Below are 19061 nucleotides of genomic sequence, written 5' to 3'. Positions count from 1 at the left end.
AGAGAAGAGAAGAGTTTCACTTTCAGTTTTGTTATGTTTGTGTGATATAGTGTTGTAATCATAGCATAGCATTCAACCATCCAAAAACCACTAGTGTGATTTTTCAACATTATACAACCAGACCAGAATAATTCATCTGTTTAGAGTGATAATCAAATTCGAACATACATAAACAAAGATTTTGCACATCTGAGAGGAGAAGAAATTGAAACCGAGAATGAGGTGCTTACCTTCAATCCAAAGCTAAGCGGAGAAGAAACTGAAACCCCAATATGAGAATCTGAGTGGGATGGTTTAGAATCAGAGCACAACAGGGTTCAAGAGAGATATGAGAATGCAAATCTGAAATCCCTAATTCCTAACCAAAACAAACGGACCCAAATCAGAAACATGAAATCTGAAACCTGAAATCTCTAATTCCTGATCAAATCGCGAGATGAGACGAAATGCATACCTTATCCTCTATTTTCATAATAACTGTCATGTGAGTAGCGCACCACAGCTATACAAACTTGTATCAAATCTGCATACATAAAGTCAATGAAGAAATAAGATACTAAGCTAAAATATCAAGCAAAAACTTCAAAATTAAGAAGGTCCTAGACCTACAACATATAATCCCTTCAAAGAAACTCCAAGTAAACAAACTCCACTACCACCAACAGAATCCAAAATACAAATAACTAAGTTGAATTCATTGATGCAACTTATGAAGATACATGTAGTTTGTTTTTCCTGTCAAAACTTATAGGATATTGTTGGATTAACGAATCTTTTTGTAACATAATGGCAAAGAGCTAATTGATGTAGAACCTGCATTTTCATTCCATCCTCAGCCACCCAGAGATAGTCTTTGATTCTTGAAATGTGATACTTAAGGGCCTGTTTGATAACACTTTTCAAAAACTGTTTTCACTTTTTAAAAATTAAAAAACTGAAAAACTTGCTTGGGTAATTAAAAATCAGTTTTCAATTCTAAAAACTGTTCTCAATTTTCCTTTTTAAATACTGAAAAACGAAAAGAGGTAAAAGGTGTTTTGCTTCTCACTTTTGCTTTTCTCTCTCCAAAACAGAAAACACACGGAGAACAGGTGTTTTCAGTAATGGCAAAATTGGTAAATATCACCCAAAGTCCAAAACGCTTATCTGATCGGTTTTTCTCAACACACTCACGTCTTCCCATTGCTTCTGGAACGCCTTCCCCAACCTATCTGCAACAGTGGAAAATCCAAATCTCAGGTTGGTTTTTTTTCATTCTCTTGTAAATCTCAGTTTGGTTTAATTTCTGTTGATTTGGTTCCTCTTAGTTTCTCTATCATCTTCAATTTCTCTAATTTCTTTGGGTTTAGGGTTTAGTTTCTATACTTGAATCTAGGGTTTTGGTTGAGTTTCTTGGGTGAGTTTTGTGAGGCTGTTGGTGGGGTATAATTTTCGTTCATATGGGTGCAGTGGGTGAAGCATTATTTTTGTTCATATGGGTGCTTGAAAATTCTGTGATTGCTTTTTCGTGTTATCTCTACTGCTGCTGAATTTTGCCTATTGCTACTTAGGAGTGCGCGTGAGTGGTTTTTGTTCTGCAACTGAATTTTTCCTATTGCTACTTAGGAGTGTGCGTGAGTGGTTTTTGCCTATTGCTACTTAGCATTATTTTTGCCTATTGCTTTGGATAGATACTGGGTATTATATATTGGATATATATTGGATTGGAGGGGTTTATTTATTGCTGGTTATGTTCTTTGATTGGTACCATACGGATTGTTCTTGATTTTTCTTTCCCTCCCCCTGTATCTTTCTTGCAACTGGTTTATTCTTGTTACTGATCTTGTATTTTTCTATTTTCTTTTATTCTTTCTCCTCTTGTATACTTACTTGTGAAGGAATTTGTAATAGATGGCAAGTAACGCTGATAATGTTGACTCCAAGTTATGGCCTAAATTAGTTGTTAAGGAATTCATAGATATTATGGTTGATGAAGTGACAAATGGAAATATGCCAAATGGTGTATTTAATACTAGAACGTGGACTTCCATGACCACTAAGTTAAATTTCAAAGCAAAGAGTTCTTATAAAAAAGAACAACTGAAGGCAAAGATGCATAGGTTGCGAGCTTTGTATCGCGAATTCTCGGCACTTGTGAATCACACTGGATTTGGGTGGGATCCTGAAACCAACACTGTCACCGCAAGTGAGGAAGTTTGGAAAGATTATATTCGGGTATGTATGTAATCAACATCGGATTTATTGTTCACTTTATTTATTAATATTTTTAGTGAATTAACTTATTACTTATATTATTTTAGGTGCATGATAAAGCTGCTCAGTTTCAAAGGAGAGGTCTTGACCATTATAACTTACTGGGAATTATATTTAACAAAAATACTGCAACGGGAGTTCTTCACCATTCATCTACCCAAGACCCACCCAACACAGATGAAGAAATTGAGCTTGAAAATCAATACCGCAACAATGGGGTTCATGTTAACCTTGATAATGATAGTTCTAATGATGATGTTCAAGAATTGGAGCGCATTACTCGTAGTGGAAAGCGCCAAATTCAAGAGAAAGAGGGAAAATCTAAGAAAAGTACTAGAACAATGCAAATGGGAGATGCACTAGCAGCATGGGCTGATGCATCCAAGGCAAGGGCTGAAAGGTATAGGGGTCATAGTATGGAGGCCACTTCGTCCATTGTAACGCCTGATTATTCAATTACTAAGTGTGTGACTGCACTTGAAGGAATTGAAGGCATCTCAGTGGATACCTATATGAAAGCTTGTGAAAAGTTTAAGGAGGCTGAATATAGAGAGATGTTTCTTGCTATGTCCGCTGAAATGAGACATGCATGGCTTCATAGACTTTAGGGGTGGAACTTTAATTTGCTTATCTTGTGTTTGTTAGGAGATATACTCCTTAAGTACTTTATTTAATGTCTTTGTGTTGAATTTGAATGCGCTGAATATTTTCTTATTTTTATGTTATTGAGTGTGTTGGATATTTTACTATGGTTGTAATGTGATGGATTTTTAGTTATATATGATTATTAAATGTGCTGGATGTTTTGTTATGATTTAGTTATTGAGATTTTGTTATATAAATTAAATGACAGGTTATTTCCATTATGGATATTGATGGAGATTCTTCAGGTTCAAGTGATGATGAAATGGCAGAGATGCTAATGATTAATATGGTTTATGATTATTACCAGAATCATTTGAATAAAACAGTGATGAATGATTCTAAATTGTCTGGTCGTGAATTTGTTAATGAAATATTGAATGGATCAGGAACAGTTTGCTTTGATTTATTTCGAATGAGGAAGCCATGCTTTGTTAGATTCTGTAATGAGTTGAGGGAGAAAAACTACTTAAGTGACTCAAGGGATGTGTTTGTTGATGAAAAAGTTGCAATGTTCTTATTCATTCTTGGTCATGGTGTTCGGCACAGAGTTGTTGCAAATCGCTTTCAGCATTCCACGCAAACAGTTTCAAGTTGTTTTAAGGAAGTTTTAAGAGCAGTATGTCGATTGGGGAAAGAGCTTATAAGACCAGATTCCACAAACTTGCCTGATAGCATTAAAAGTAACCACAAGTACTATCCGTGGTTCAAGGTATGTATGCAATATTGTTTAATATTTAACTACTTCATATTTTATTCATTTATTTTATTTTGTTTTAAAGGTACTCATTGGATTTTCTGGTTATAGAATTCCATAGGTGCAATTGATGGTACACATATAAGTGCATGGGTTCCTGCTGACAAACAAATGTCATGTAGAGGTAGAAAGACAACAATTACACAAAATGTTATGTGTGTTTGTGATTTCAATATGATGTTCACATATGTATATTCGGGATGGGAAGGAAGTGCACATGATGCTAAGGTATTTTTGGATGCACTTACCAATCCTAATGCAGAATTTCCTTGGCCACCTAGAGGTGGGTAGTAAATTAAAAATTAAATTATTTTTCTTTAGATGGAATAAACATTTAAAACTAATATATCTTATGCAACGCAGGGCATTTCTATCTTGTTGATTCAGGCTATCCATGTACTGGAGGCTTTCTTCCACCTTTTAGGGGCGAAAGGTATCATGCACAAGAATATAGAGGACAAGGTAGACAACCTAAGAACCGTGAAGAGTTATTCAACTATAGGCACTCATCCCTACGAATGACAATTGAGCGTTGTTTTGGAGTATTGAAAAACAGGTTTCCTATTCTAAAGTTGATGCCTTCATATAAGCCTTGTAGGCAACCACTTATAGTAACTGCATGTTGTGCTATTCATAATTACATACGCAAGTGGAATTTGAATGATGAACTATTTAGGATGTGGGAAGAACTAGATCCCGCGGAATTTAATAGCATGAATGAAGGTTCTAGCACTGCAGGAACAACCTCACATGATGACAATTTAGCAAGACTATCTAATGAAGGTGCAACTGAAATGGCAATGCAAAGGGATCAAATTGCTGATTTGATGTGGGCACATTATGACATTGATAATTGAAGAAATCTTAACTTTTTTTGATATTAGACCGCACTATGTAATTACGGATTGAACAATTTATGTAGTGCTTTGTTATCAAGTTTTAAATATTATCACTTTGACTCATTTTAACGTATGTATGATTTTTTTTAATTATTATCACTTTGACTCATTTCACTTTGTTATCAAGTCTAACATCATTGTTTTCTACGTTAAAAAAAAAAAATTCACAATGTCTACTACTATCTGAGCACATTAGCAGCAAAACATATCATTTTCTCTTTTGTAAAGTTGGCATAGATAGCTCAAAACATACTACAGTGTCACAATGTCTTCTTTTTATTAAAGAATACAAATATGAAGTCCATTTAAGTCTCAAAATCTCATAAAAGAAAACAACACAATCAAACAAGTTCTTAATTTTTTAGTTTTCAAAACAGGTTTTCAAAATGATTTTACCAAACAAGTTCTCTGTTTTTTCATTTCAAAAACAGTTTTCAAAATTAGAATTATCAAACAAGTTTTTTTTCCGATCTCTCCCTAAAAACTGTTTCCAAAAATTGATTTATAAAACAGTTTTAAGAACTCTTTTTAAAAAGGGTTATCAAACAGGCCCTAAATGACTGGGATTTACAATCAGGATTCAAAAGCTGCACACATGGTTAATTACTTAGTCAGAATCTATAATTGTTGCTCTGAATCTATGACACATACGAAAATGTAGCAGCAGTTAGGACTAAAGTTGAAAACAATGATTTTATAAGAGCTTAGTCAAGCACATTTTCAAGGTTCAAAAATGACTTCCGTAGAATGAATGCGGGAGGGAGCAATGTGAAATCAAGTAATGATAACACAGGAGAAATGGAAGTCCAAATCTAGGTTCCAAACCAGGTACTTTTTTCATGCCTACCTAGGTTCCAAACCAAGTACCTTTTCCATGCCAGCAAAAAAGAAATGGGCGTCCCCCTTTGATGCTTGAATTGCAAACTCTCAATGACCTATGTGCAGAGCATAAAACTTTTTGGATAAAACTTTTCAATGCTACAATTTCACCTTGTAATGATTAAGATGGAATGAATAGCAATATATAACATATATGTCAATTCTATACAACATGTAGCAATAAAAAAACAAGAAAACTACATCCACAATGTCAACGAAGAAATAAGATACTAAGATAAAAAATCAAGAAGTTCAATGGGAGGTTCTCCTCCTATAAGAAACTATGATAAAAAGGTTACTCGCAGAACTAGTACAACATTATCATCAATCACTCATTTTTCCTTTTCAAAAAAGGCAAGTTATTCACCACCTTCTAAGAAAATGAATTGCCTATCACATAATTAACATGCATACAAAAAAAATGAATGGTGAAAGAGGCTAAAATCCTGCCACTGCAGAGACTCCATCATAGAGAATCCCCTATCCCCTATCAAGATTGCACCTGCAACTTCAAAATTTAACACGTTTTGACTTAGTATCAAAATTTAATAGGAGGAGAACCTACAATGAAAGAGAAAACCAGAATCCCCTTTCAACATTGCACCTGCAACTTCAAAATTAAGAAGTTTCATCTACTTCCTGCATTAATCTTCCAACATCTAGAGATGATTATGCAGAAATTAATCTAAATCAGAGGCAAAACGAAGCATAAGGAAACCCTAGAAAGTGACGAATTTTGTGAATACATGTTGGTAGAGAGAGGAGCGAGGGTTGAGTTTCTAGGGGAGGAGCGTGGCCATGGAAATATGAATAGCTTACCAAAGCTTCGAGAGAGGTGTCTCTTGAATCAAGGCTCCACAATCATCACCGACTGCACTCCATGCTCCGTCGTCGAAACCTCCGTGTCGCAGTGGTACTCGACGCAGCAGCGGATCTGAAACCGCGATTCAATGGGAACCTGAGGGTTTTTGGTGGCGGCGCAACGACGGCGAGGTGAGCGGTGGCGACGAGGTGGGCGGTGGTTCGCTGAACGACACAAAGGAATTGGTTCGCAGAGGGGAGCGAGTGAGAGTCGCGAGAAAGAGGAAATTTTCAACTAATTATATGATTTTATTTTTCCAATTTACAAGTTTGACCTTTAAGAAACCGCCACTAAGTGAAAGAAAACCGCCGCTAAATTAAATGAAACGGTCGCAATTATAAAAACCGCCTCGGGAAGCGCCGCAAAGTGGCTTCTAGCAGCGGTTTTCGTTGAAGCGCCGCAAAATGACCGTCGTTAAAATCCAGTTTTGTCGTAGTGAATTTTGATAATGCTGATTTTCACTTGCCAGGATAGATAAATGAGACTCGATTCTCTGCTTTGAAATCTAGTTTGGGTAAGAGAATTACAACCCAGCACCATCCTTAATTTTTTGAAGTAATGTGTCGTCAGGACTCACGATCATAATTTTCTTTGTACCTTTAAGGCTTTAACCACTGGCATTTCCTGAAGCAATTCACAATTCTTAAATTTATAATTATTCCTTTTTTATGTTTTCTTGTTTTGAAATTTATATTTTTTTTTATCTCTTTTATTAAGTTTTTATTAAGTTTACCTTCAGGTGAAAGCCCCACTATATGATGGCAGTGGCACTATAATAGTTTACATCCATATTTTTTATATGGGCAGATGAGTGGCACTAGCTATGTTGGTAACTTAGGCTTTCTTATCCCTTAAATTTATAGTTTCCAGTGTCTTCTTTTCGTTAATTTTTTTTTTGGTAAGCGTCTTATTTTGGTTCAATACTAGCTTTCAAAGGATTTTTGGAGCCTGGATACTTCCTGTTTCTTGTCTCCAATTTTGTTGGCACTTATTTTACTTAATTTGTGACGGGATTATTCCGTCACTGATTTACTTTTTTAGTAACCACTCTTTTCTTTTCCATTCTCTTTCTCTCAATCAAACAACAAATCACTTCATTTTTTTTTTCATATATTCATGCCACTCATATTTTTTCTCTAAATATGTCTGCTTTCGACTTGCTCTAAATATCTATTAAAATGCCTACTTCAAAATAAGTCTATTTATTAAAAAAGAAAATATTTATACAAACTATATAACTGTTTTTCAACAAGATTAATATATTCAAATATTTAATTTTAAAATAATATAATAACTGATTTCAAAAAATATATATAATAACTGTAATATAAAATTCGTTATTATGCTATTTTGTAGTACTCGAGTAGATTCAGCTTTTAGATTTCGAAGACTTTTTTTGCAGCTAAGATTAAAACTAATTGAAATAAATTTTAAATGAATAATAATTGGTGCGTAGTTTATTTTATTTTGAATTTTACGAAGTGAAGATGAGTCCTGATTATTCAAATGAGATAAAAACTAAAAAGTTGTTCAAATTAGGAGATAAGTTTAATTTTTAGAAATAGATAAAACTGTCTCGAACTGATGCTGAATATTTATTCATTTAAATAAAAACTATAGTACTTTATTCACGTTAAAAAAAAACACTATGTACTTTATTAATTTAAAAATGATGTAGTTCAAAAAAAAATGATGTAATTATTTACCCATCCCTAATAATTCTCATCTTTTTACAGAATGGTTACAGTTGAGTTAAATATCTGCCAACTAACTTAGTGGAGAATTCGGTTGCTTGATACTTAAGCTAACTCTTTAACCACCTTACTATATAACTAGAGCAAGAGTTGTGGTAAAGTCTAACATCACTCTTAAACTGCTTAGCTGACTAAACTCTCTAAGAATTTTAATTAGGGTTCTCCACCATCTCCCAGTAAAGAAGGTTGTGAAGGTGTTTGGGTAAAAAGTTCAATTAATGGGTAGGCCTCCTAAGAACCGTAACCATAACATTGTCATCATGAAGCATTGGAGCGATGAAGAACAAGCTGTTCTTGAAGTAGAACTCCATAAGTGAGTGATTCTTTTTCATAGTCTTTTTCTTTTAATTAACAATGATTTCTTGACATCTTTTTGAATTTCTTTATAGTTTTTTAAGTAGGAATTATGAAACATATGTGCAAGAATGAATAATATTGTGGAATAATGAGAGCAAAACACATAGGTATACGTGAAGGAGTTGATATTGCATTACACATTAGTATATGTGCAAAGGTTTTAGGATTCGCATTTTTCGTCTCATACTTATTAGTTTATCCACACAAAAATTAGTATTTCAATACCGAATCTCTAATCTTTTAATTTCTTGACATCTTTTCGAAGTTCTTCACAGGTTTCTCATTAATTAGGATCTTTTTAGTTTTTAACCAGTTCAAAACTCATGTAATATTAACTTCGAGTGCGTTATTTCCCTTTGTAACAAAAAAAAACTTAGAGTGCGTTTGACATGGTTATTTATTTCATGGTTCATTAAAAAGTGTGTCGAGTTATTTGTGTTGATGATGAGCATTTATTCTTTGTTAATCATTAATTATTTTAATCGAAATTAATTGAACATTTTGATTGTAGGTATGCATCAAAATGTAAGATAACACGCTATGCGAAGGCTGCACTATGGCTGCATAGTAAGAATATTCGAGATGTTGCATGGCGAGTCAGGTGGATGAAGGTAATAATTATTTAAGCTATCTTTTAATTTTACTTTTCAAATAGATCAGGCATCACATTTAATTTTGAAAACAACATATATTTGAAATATTGAAAAATACATATTTATATTTTACTTGAATTTTTTGTAGGAAAAACGTTCTCAAAATCTTGCAAACAAGTCATCTCACTGTGCTCCTCAACGCCCCAATAATGTTTCCGTGCATGCTCCAACAAATGCGACGATAGGAAATCTTGATGATAACATGTCTCACAAAGGTTTGGTTCAATTCCTTCCAAAAAGATATAAATTAATTAAAATTTTTATGTTTTAATTCTGGATATATGTCTCATGTATATTATATTTGCATGTCTCTTTTTAGTTGTTCAAGCATCTGCTTTGAACTCTCAACCCACGATGAGTGAGGAATTGCAGCAAAATGGACATACCTCGAGTCAAGTCTCTCCAATTGGTCATGAACTTTAATATCCTATGCAAAATGCATATACCTTGAGTCAAGTCTCTCCAATTGGTCATGAACTTCAATATCCTCTGCAAAATGAACATAACTTGAGTCAAGTCTCTCCAAATCTTTCCGTGGTTGATCAAGAGGCGGATATGATAAACAATCATGATGACATATCTAACCGCCAAGGTTTGGTTCCTTTCATAGTTAAAAATTTTGGATGTTTGCATTCATGATTTATCTGTCGTAATTACCCATTTATTCTTACCTTATTTGGATATCTCATTTGTTTACATGTCTCTTTTATAGATGTTCAAGCATCTGTTCTTTTGAACTCCGAACCCACGAGTACTGAGCTATTGGTGGAGCAAACTGCACATACTGCCTTGAATCAAGTCTCTTCTGATCCAAATGATCTTTCGTGGTTTCCTGAGTTGGAGGATTTAACAACGGAAAAAGTCTGTCCAAGTTTTCCTCGATTTGATGAGCTGGATATGTATATGATCAATCATGAATATGATGACCAAGGTTGGTTCCTTTTAAAGTTAAATATTTTAATTTGATGTTTGAATTAATTCATGATTTATTTCTCTTAATTACCCATTTTTACTTTTCAATATCTCATTTAATTATTTACATGTCTCTTTCAGATCTTCAAGATTTGGTTCCTTTGCCTTTCCCCTTTGAATCCAGACGTGAGACCCCGGAGCCAAATGCACAGGCCTTTCCAAATCTTGCTCCTAATATTCAAGTGAGTTCAATAACCTATTGCGTATATAAAATACAATTTCTAAATCGATCATGTTATTTATTGATTCATATATATGTGAGTTAGTGCATCAGGCAATTTTTTCTAATCTATATTCTCTCCTTAGTCTTTTCCCATTTTGCTTCCATGTCCTTTATATTATTCAATCAATCAATCAATTTTTTTATTAATTAATCAAGCAATTTATTCATTCAACATGTTATTTATGTGAGGAGGATGAATGTAAACTATATTTTACATTTTGCAAACATCAAAACTTTATATTCATATCCATGTTAACTAGAGCTTAGCTAGATTGATGTTTATGATTTTTTTTAGGGAGAAGCTTCTCATCTTGCAAATGAGTCATTACCTCACTCTACTGCGGAATCAAGTGGTCTATTGTTGACTTCATCAATATTGACTTTTGAAGACTTTTATGATGATTTGCCAATAGTGACTTTTGAAGACTTTTATGATGATTTGTGAGCTCTAGTTTCACCAACAACTTCTAGCGAAATTGATGAAATGATCTATAAACTTTTATAGAGAGGAACAATGTGACATGTGATTTTGGCTCGTCGCAACTTCCTTAGTATGTTAGATTTGCTTAGTTCTGCTGTTATTTTGTTAGTTTTGATACATGAGATTTTGTTATGTTTTTCTACGTAAATCCTAAGTGTTATGTTGTTACTATGGTTTTCCTCCGCCATAAATGAGGCCCTTAATAAAAGTTTGGAGGTTCCGTCCTCCTTTAAACAAATTCTAAACACTTTAATTTATTTACCTTATATTTTGGTCTTTTATTGTATTGTGCTCATACCCATCTTTTGTTCAAATTCTACCATGTTCAATACAAAGTATAGAGTGGCTTGAATTGAAATTATATGGGGATTGTTGTTTCATAATATCTCTTAACATACTCTTCGATCCTTGCAATATTGGTATTCGGCATGCTGACTTATTCAACCTTGAAATCGTTTAAATAGGCTTATTGAAGCTTATTTAATATTTTCTAATAGATAAGCTCCAATAAGCCTATGGTCCTGTTTGTGAAAACAACTTAATTAAGTGTTTGTGGTCATAAGCGCTTATGACATAAGTTTTTATTCATAAGCTATTTTAAAAAGTTTATTGAAATAAATTGAAAATAAGCTATATATAAGCATAAGTTATTTTTCATAAGTTTTCCTGAATAACTTATGAAAATAAGCTGAAAATAGATTATGGTAGACCATAAGGTTTTTGCATAAGCTCTCTTAAACACCAGCATAAGCGCTTATGCTATCAAATAAGCTCAAATAAATTCTTCCAAACGGAGCTTATATCCAAATAGGTCCTTTGGTACTTGAAGTATCAACCTCATGTCAGAGAATTAAAAAAAAAAAAGTCTCGAGATTTAGTGGTTTTTGCTATACTGAGTGAGTGGTAAAAGCTAGAAAGGGTAGATTAAGAAATGAAATAAAAGGTCAAAAGTTAAAAAAAATTGATTTGGAAAAAAAATTGAATCCTTCTCAAGCTAATTCCAAAACATGGAAACATGAATATTAGCTTCAGCGACTGCTCCATATAGGATAAATCAATATAAATATAGTAGTAACTATACTCTCTTGTTACTGGAGCCAAAGATGATGTCAATTAATGCTATATAGGATTTAAATTTGGTCTATTGCCAATGGTTCCACACTAAAAAAAACTGTTATTTAGTGGGGTTTTTTTAGCGGGGGTTTTTAAAACCCCTGCAAATGTCGTTAACTTTTTATAATTACGGGGGTTTTACTAAACCCCGTAATAACTCACTGATTTTTTTCTAATTTTCCCTCGTTCATTTCAGATCTCTTTCCTAATTCCCTATCTCACGACCCACACCTCTCATCTCTCTGCAACTCTCACCATGAAACCCTAGATCTATTCCATGTATGCACTAGCCACTATGAGTGACCAATTTCATGCCGGAAAATGTTACTTACACACCTCAAAAAGAGGTGGAAGAGGTGGAATGAGGTGAGAGATACGAAGAAAAGAAAAAGTAAAAGAGAGAAAGTATGAGATGTGATAGATGATAAGATGAGAGAGGTAGAAACAAAAATAGGTGGAAATGAAGTGTTTAAAAAATGGGGTGTGTATATATCATTGTTGATTTCATGCCTCTGCTACAAAACTTTTACAGCAATAAGTGGCACTAAATCATTTTTTGATTGGACATGAAGTTTTACACTGAAAATAAATCAAATTCATTATTTCCATTATGGTACTCCCTCCGTCCCCATTTATAAGTCACTTTTACCTAATTCCCTAGGATTAAGAAAAGAAGTTGCTAGCATTAAATTTGTAAAAAGTTTTATTAAGTTTCCTAGATTACCCATCAACTTCTCTCTTCAAATTATTTTCTTTTCAAAATTACATTATTTCTTTCATATTAAATATGAGGGTAAGTTTGGAAAAAAATATTAAATGTTGCATTGATATTATAAAGTGACTTATATTTTGGGACTAAAAAACTCTCAAAAAGTGACTTATATATGGGGACGGAGAGAGTATATAACAAAACATGAAGCATTGAACACCATAAAAATTTGTGGATTAACACTAAGACCATTTGCAATGGTATGTTTAGAGGGATGTTGATGTTTGTTGAGGGTTTATAGTGGTTGTTGAGGTTTTGTTGAAGATGAGGTGGAAGAGAGAAGTGTTGAGAGGGTTAAACATTGTTGAGAGAGCTGCCCGGAGCCACGTGGCAGCACGCGAGTGGTCACGCCCAGGCGCGTGCACCACACGCGTCGACAGGGCGTGTCAGTTGCAGTGGAGGAAGAGAGAGAAACGGCTGGAGATTGGGTTGGGACGTGTGGCAGCACCTGATTGGTTGGGTGGATTTTTTTTTAAATCTTTTAAACTGAATTATCTCGTTAGGAATTTTTTTTATAACCAAAATTCATAACTTTTTTTCCTCTATAAATAGAGACTTGGTTCGTTTGATTTGGACACAGAAAAAAAAAGCAAGTTTTTCACCATCTTATTATCTTTCTCACCATCTTATTATCTTTCTATTAGCCTTTGTTTTGAAATTGATCCCAACAATTAGCATTTAAATTATTAAGTGTTTATTGTTTTGATTTAATTTAAAACAATAATTGTAATTTTATGTAAATAATAAAAACAAAAATATAAAATTAAATAAAAATATGAAATAAAAAAGTAGTGGGGTAGGGTGTTGAATGAAAAACTATTGGAGTGGGTAAAAGTTGAATGAGTGTTTAATTTGAGAGAGAAGATGATGTGGAGTGTTGGGAAGAGAAAAAGTGGTATTGAGAAGGGGTAAATTAAACAAATCATTCTACATGGTCTAATATACTAACCTGTTTGACTTCACCATTCCCCATAGACAATGAGCAGCCGAAAATCCGATTACAGCAGGTACAATATGATTTTGAAATATATCAAGTCCAACAAATATGCTATCATAGAAAAGAGAAGTCCTTTAGGACGATGTCTTCCGTGGGTCACGATGATACACTTGGAAATTTTTATTGTAATGACAGTAATGCCTGTAACATATTTAATTTTTGGACAATAATATTCTCATCTTCTCCACCTCTTCTGTGGCACTGTTCTTCACCCACGCATAGGCATAGCTCCTTCAAAATCAAATATCTGGTCTGTCCTCACCCACATAGCTCCTCAGATAAAAATCCATAGTTGCAACCTCTTCACCCTCACAAGTATAAAATTCAATTTCCTAACAAAACTTTGAAGAGAAAACCATGGTAATGGCTCGGTGGGAGAAGCCTACAAAACCCAAAACGTAATTGGAAGGTTACCGGGGCACTATCAAGACAGAAACAGAAAGAGAGGGAGATGCAGTGTCGAAGATCAATCAAGGACCGACCTTTCCATGACCAATCCAAACCCACAAAGATCCACCGAGTTTCCTCCATAAAGGACCAACCTTTCCATGGCCGGAAGCAAGCATGGCGGTGAGCAAGTATCGATCAGACAGGGAGATGCAATGGTGTTGCAGAAATGGTGCTGTAATGGTTGGGAGGGAGTTGCAAACCAAGGATTCGATGGAAAGCTTGAAGCTTTTCTTTTAGATCTGAACAGATCTGTCAAAGCTCCCACCGCCGCCGCCGCGCCGTTCTACAGAGGGACACAGCGTCGGAGAGGGACTACCAGAGGTGGAGGCTCTTCGACATCACGACGGTGGCCTCGAAGGCCAAAACGGCGACACGTTTCGGCCTCGGTGACGAGTTTGAGGGTTGTGCGACCGCAATAGAAAAAATTGATCGGGGGATTCAGTGAAGTGAGGGTTTGGGGATAAGGATTTTTCAGTAATTTTACATCTTTAATCTTAACCGTTGAATTTAAAATAATATATCTAACGGTGAATTTAACATGTATCACGGTGATTCACTTTTCAAGTGTCACACCGAAACCAAAACCGTCCTTTAGGGCCTTACCCCATCTATTGCTAACACGACAAATTCATCCTATTAAGTAAGGCATATGAGACAACTTGAACAGCAAGCAATCCAAAGTCCTTAAGACCTGGGAAATCAGAGTTGAGCAGCCAAAACTCAAATGTAAACTAAAAGTCTAGACAACCCATTGAAGGGTTAAAAGTGCTCGAACAAATTAATGACTGAAAAATATTTATAAAATTAATAGAAAATGTATTCTTTTACACAGATAAAGAGAGCATCATTTTTCTAACATAGTAATCACAATTGAATTGGAAAGTGAAGGCTTTTTCATAAAAAAGATGAACAGAACAGCTATCACAACAAACACTTATTTCATCTGCCATGACCAAAACTTTATTCCTGTCAAGCTCTCATGGCAAGTCCCATGAAAACTTGGTGAGGAGCAAGAGAGAGAGGAGGGGAAAAGAAACCTCCTCCTATAGCGCGCTATTAACGAGAGCCTGAGCCGGGGTTATACTCCACTTTACTAGAAAAGAAATATATGATGGAATCAAATCTCATTTAATTTTATTGCAATCAAATCTTTGGTTACATCATGTTGGGAATTCAAGTGTGAGTAAAGAAGTCTCACATTGGATGGTTAGAGGAGAGATGAACACTTTATAAGTGAAAGGACCCATACACTCATTGCCTTAAGGTTTTGGGTGAAAAATGTGGTGTCCAACCCACTTTTGTGTGTTCATGTAAGCCCAATGTGATGATCTCCCGGTTTATCCTCCTGCGGCCCAACAGTGGTATCAGAGCCGATGGTTAGTGCGATCATGGTGGCGGCTCCTTGTGTCGAAAGTCTTCCTAGCAATGGTGACTAGGCGGCGTGTCCCGTTGATGGAAATCCAACGGCGGTGCAAGTAATTGGAGGTTCCGCTTGAGATGGACTCACACTTGAGGGGGAAATTGTTGGGAATTCAAGTGTGAGTAAAGAAGTCTCACATTGGATGGTTAGAGGAGAGATGAACACTTTATAAGTGAAAAGACCCATACACTCATTGCCTTAAGGTTTTGGGTAAAAGATGTGTTGTCCAATCCACTTTTGTGTGCTCATATAAGCCAAATGTGATGATCCCCCGGTTTATCCTCCTGCGGCCCAACACATCATTGTATCACTATTGAAATTCCTCTTTGCATTTTAGCTTTAGTAAAGCAGCAATAAATCCAATTTCAGCAGCATTTTAGCTCTAGATTCATGTCAACAGTAAATCCAATCTCATTAGCATCTGACCTACACAAATGTCTACTGATGAACAAGGAAGGTAAAATATAAATCCTAACCACTGTTATTTACAATTAAAAATGGCATTCAATCAACCAACATCACCAATTCCAGTGGCAGAGGGTGTGGAAAATGGGACTTACGGCGGCGACAGTGGCGGAGGACTCGTTTCTTCCGCAGTGGAAGCTACGACAGAAGTTGCAGGCGGAAGATTTGATAGCGTTGAGGGTGGTTTCCTGTTCTCACCGCCATTAACTCCCCGCAACCGTCGAAGTTGTCGTTTATCGGAGCACACGTTGAGTTCCCGGCGATGAGGTACAAGGTGGTGGATTGGGATTTTTCTTTTGATCAAATCCTATTTAATTTCCACCGTTAGATTAATCCTACAGCTGAAAATTATTTTCATAATATAATTATTATTATTTAAATACTCAAATTATCTGAACCACTGGATTAAACATTAATGTGAGTTTTGTGGGACCTTAATTGTACATGTAACTTTTTAGTTTTTGTTTATTTTTCCCATACACCGAAAAGATAAGAAAAAATTGAATATCAAATTAATTAACAAACAGATAGATGGATAAATTAATCTCAAATAGATTTTAAATGAATAAAATATGGATTGGCCTTTTTTATTTTATATTGAATTTTATGAAGTGAATGATGAGTCTTTTTCGAAGAAGATAAAAGATATTCAAATGGGAGATAATCAGTTTTTTGTTCTCACCCCCTTATTGTTAAAGGTTTAATTTGCTGTTAAAAAACGATAAATATAGGCAAACACGTGCCAATTATCTTGAGGACATTCAGTTACTTTGTGTTTACGTTTGACTCTAACTCTTTTATTACCTTATCTTTAACTAGAGCAAGAGCAATTAACCACTATCAGATAAATTAACTGTCACGAGATTGTTGTGGTTTAACTGTTTAAGTAAAGGTCTTGAGTTTGAGTCTTTATAAATACAGTTAAATACTTGAGGAAACAATAAGAGCAAGAGTCTGTAAGTACCTTGAAATATTGGGCAAGGCAGTGGTGTATACTCCTACAACGATAGAATTTTAGGATCCTCCATAATCTTCTTAAAGAAGGCGGTGAAGGTGTTTGAAGCACTGAGTTTGATGGCTAATCCTTCTGAAAACCATAAGGTCGCCAATGTGAATCGTAACCCTCGTATTATACGCCAGTATTGGAGCGAGGCACAACAATGTGCTCTTGAAAATGAACTCGCTCGGTGAGTCAATCTCTTCCATACTCTTTTTATTTTAACTATTATCTATTGACTTGTTTTATTTTTCTTATGATTTTATTTATATTATTGAGGATCTAATATCATCACCAAACATTTATGTACCGATACGTTATTGTTCTAATTTAAGTAGAAATCTCAAGTTTAAGGTCTTGTGAAATATTTAATTGTGACACAAGTGAGTTGACTCACTTAATTTACCAATTAGTTAAGTGAGTTAGATAAGGAAGAAGTTGATGTTAAACTCCCTTTTTTTATATGTTCTTTTCCTAAATAAAAAGATGGCCTAAGACCCGAAACAAACTAAATTAAAGGGGCTTTAGAAAAATAAATTATGGTAAACTAAATTTCTACTCCTATATAAGAAGAGGAGATTCCTTTAAATGCAAGTCTACCTCCAAGTGAATATATTTTTATCAATTAGTCGCGCCTTGACTAAACAAGCAATTTAAGACGCAAGTTTGTTGCGTTTATTTTGGAAGTTTTTACCTTCCAACTTGATTCAGTTGTTTTGTCAAGATGTTCTTCTATAATTTATTTATTTTAGTTTTCCAAAAAAATATTTATACTTTTTAAACTTTAATTTTTATATTAATTATTTCATTTGAACTTTTTTGTAACAATTTCATATGAACTTTTTTAACTCACGGAAATCAACCTGTTTCACTTATCAACCTACATTGGATTGACACGGATGGACTATTTTCTTGGCTCGAGTTGGTTTCCTTTCCTCATTGTTAATTTAACCCAATCTACAACTCAGGTTATCCTTAAATAAATAACCTTGACCTGCATTAATTCTATGTCGCCTTCTATGTTTATACTTTTTTGTTTAGTTTTGTTGTTATGATTTTCACTTGGACTTGGTCCTTGTGAGCCATGTATATAGTTAGTCGTTATTAACTGATATTATACTTTTTATTTGCTTGTAGCAATGCATCAAAATCTAATATAATACGCTATGCAAAGGCTTCACTACTGCTACATGATAAGAGTATTCGGGATGTAGCATTACGTGTAAGGTGGATGAAGGTAAACTAACTTGTTATCTATTTTACTTTTGAAATATACCAATTGTATATCACATTTTGCAACAACACATCTGTTTACATATGAAATATTGAAAACTCCATGAAAGCATTTGGTGACAGAATCAAGCATGTGTATTTGAAGACTTCATGTCACTCGAGCATTTGATTTCATGTTCTGTGTCACATTCTGACATATTATACCAATCTTAACTCATCATATTTATATTCATGTTCCTTGTGTAACCAAAAAAAAAATATTCATGTTCCTTGGTTAGATATTTAAGAATTTTTTTTCTAGGAACGATCTTCTCGTCTTGCAACGAATTCATCTAATCACTTTGAAGCTCAACCCGGTGCTTCCTCCCATGCTCCAACAAATGGTATGAGAGAAAGTCATGGTGATATATCTCACAGTGCTCCAACAAATGGTATGATAGAAAATCATAATGACATATCTCACAATGGTCCGAGAGATAGTATGATAGAAAATCAGGGTGATATATCTCACAATGCTCCAACAAATGGAACGAGAGAAAATCATGGTGACATATCCCACAATCACAATGGCCCAACAAGTGTTATGATAGAAAGTCGTGATGACATATCTCACCAAGGTTTGTTTCTTTCAAAGATAAATATTTTTATGATGTAATTGTATGGATGATTTATCTCTCGTATCACTTTTTAACTTTGGATATCTCATGTACTTTCAAGCTTCTCCTCCTTTGAGCTCTGAACCCACGAGTACCGAGCTATTGGAGAGAATTGATCATTTTGCATGTCCTTAACTTTCAATGTTAAATATTTTCTGTCTCTTGTAGCCTTTTTTTTTTAACTTTTGGATATCTCATGTATTTGCATGTCTCTTTCAGATGTTCTAGC

General features: G+C 34.5%; 2 protein-coding genes across 2 annotated transcripts; both read left to right on the top strand.

Annotated features, from left to right (window-relative positions):
- Nucleotides 1–1890: 1890 nt before the first annotated feature.
- On the top strand, nt 1891–2861 carry LOC130745016 (L10-interacting MYB domain-containing protein-like). Its single transcript, XM_057597168.1, has 2 exons — nt 1891–2214; nt 2301–2861. The coding sequence occupies exons 1-2, from the start codon at nt 1891–1893 to the stop codon at nt 2859–2861; spliced, it is 885 nt and encodes a 294-aa protein (XP_057453151.1).
- Nucleotides 2862–3118: 257 nt separating this feature from the next.
- Nucleotides 3119–4509, top strand: LOC130745015 (uncharacterized). The gene is made up of 3 exons (XM_057597167.1): nt 3119–3607; nt 3704–3935; nt 4040–4509. The coding sequence occupies exons 1-3, from the start codon at nt 3119–3121 to the stop codon at nt 4507–4509; spliced, it is 1191 nt and encodes a 396-aa protein (XP_057453150.1).
- Nucleotides 4510–19061: the final 14552 nt, after the last annotated feature.

This window comes from Lotus japonicus, chromosome 3 (genome assembly GCF_012489685.1).
Source record: "Lotus japonicus ecotype B-129 chromosome 3, LjGifu_v1.2".
Lineage (NCBI taxonomy): Eukaryota > Viridiplantae > Streptophyta > Magnoliopsida > Fabales > Fabaceae > Lotus > Lotus japonicus.
Note: the sequence above shows the minus strand (reverse complement) of the source record. Positions and strands in the feature narration are given on the sequence as shown.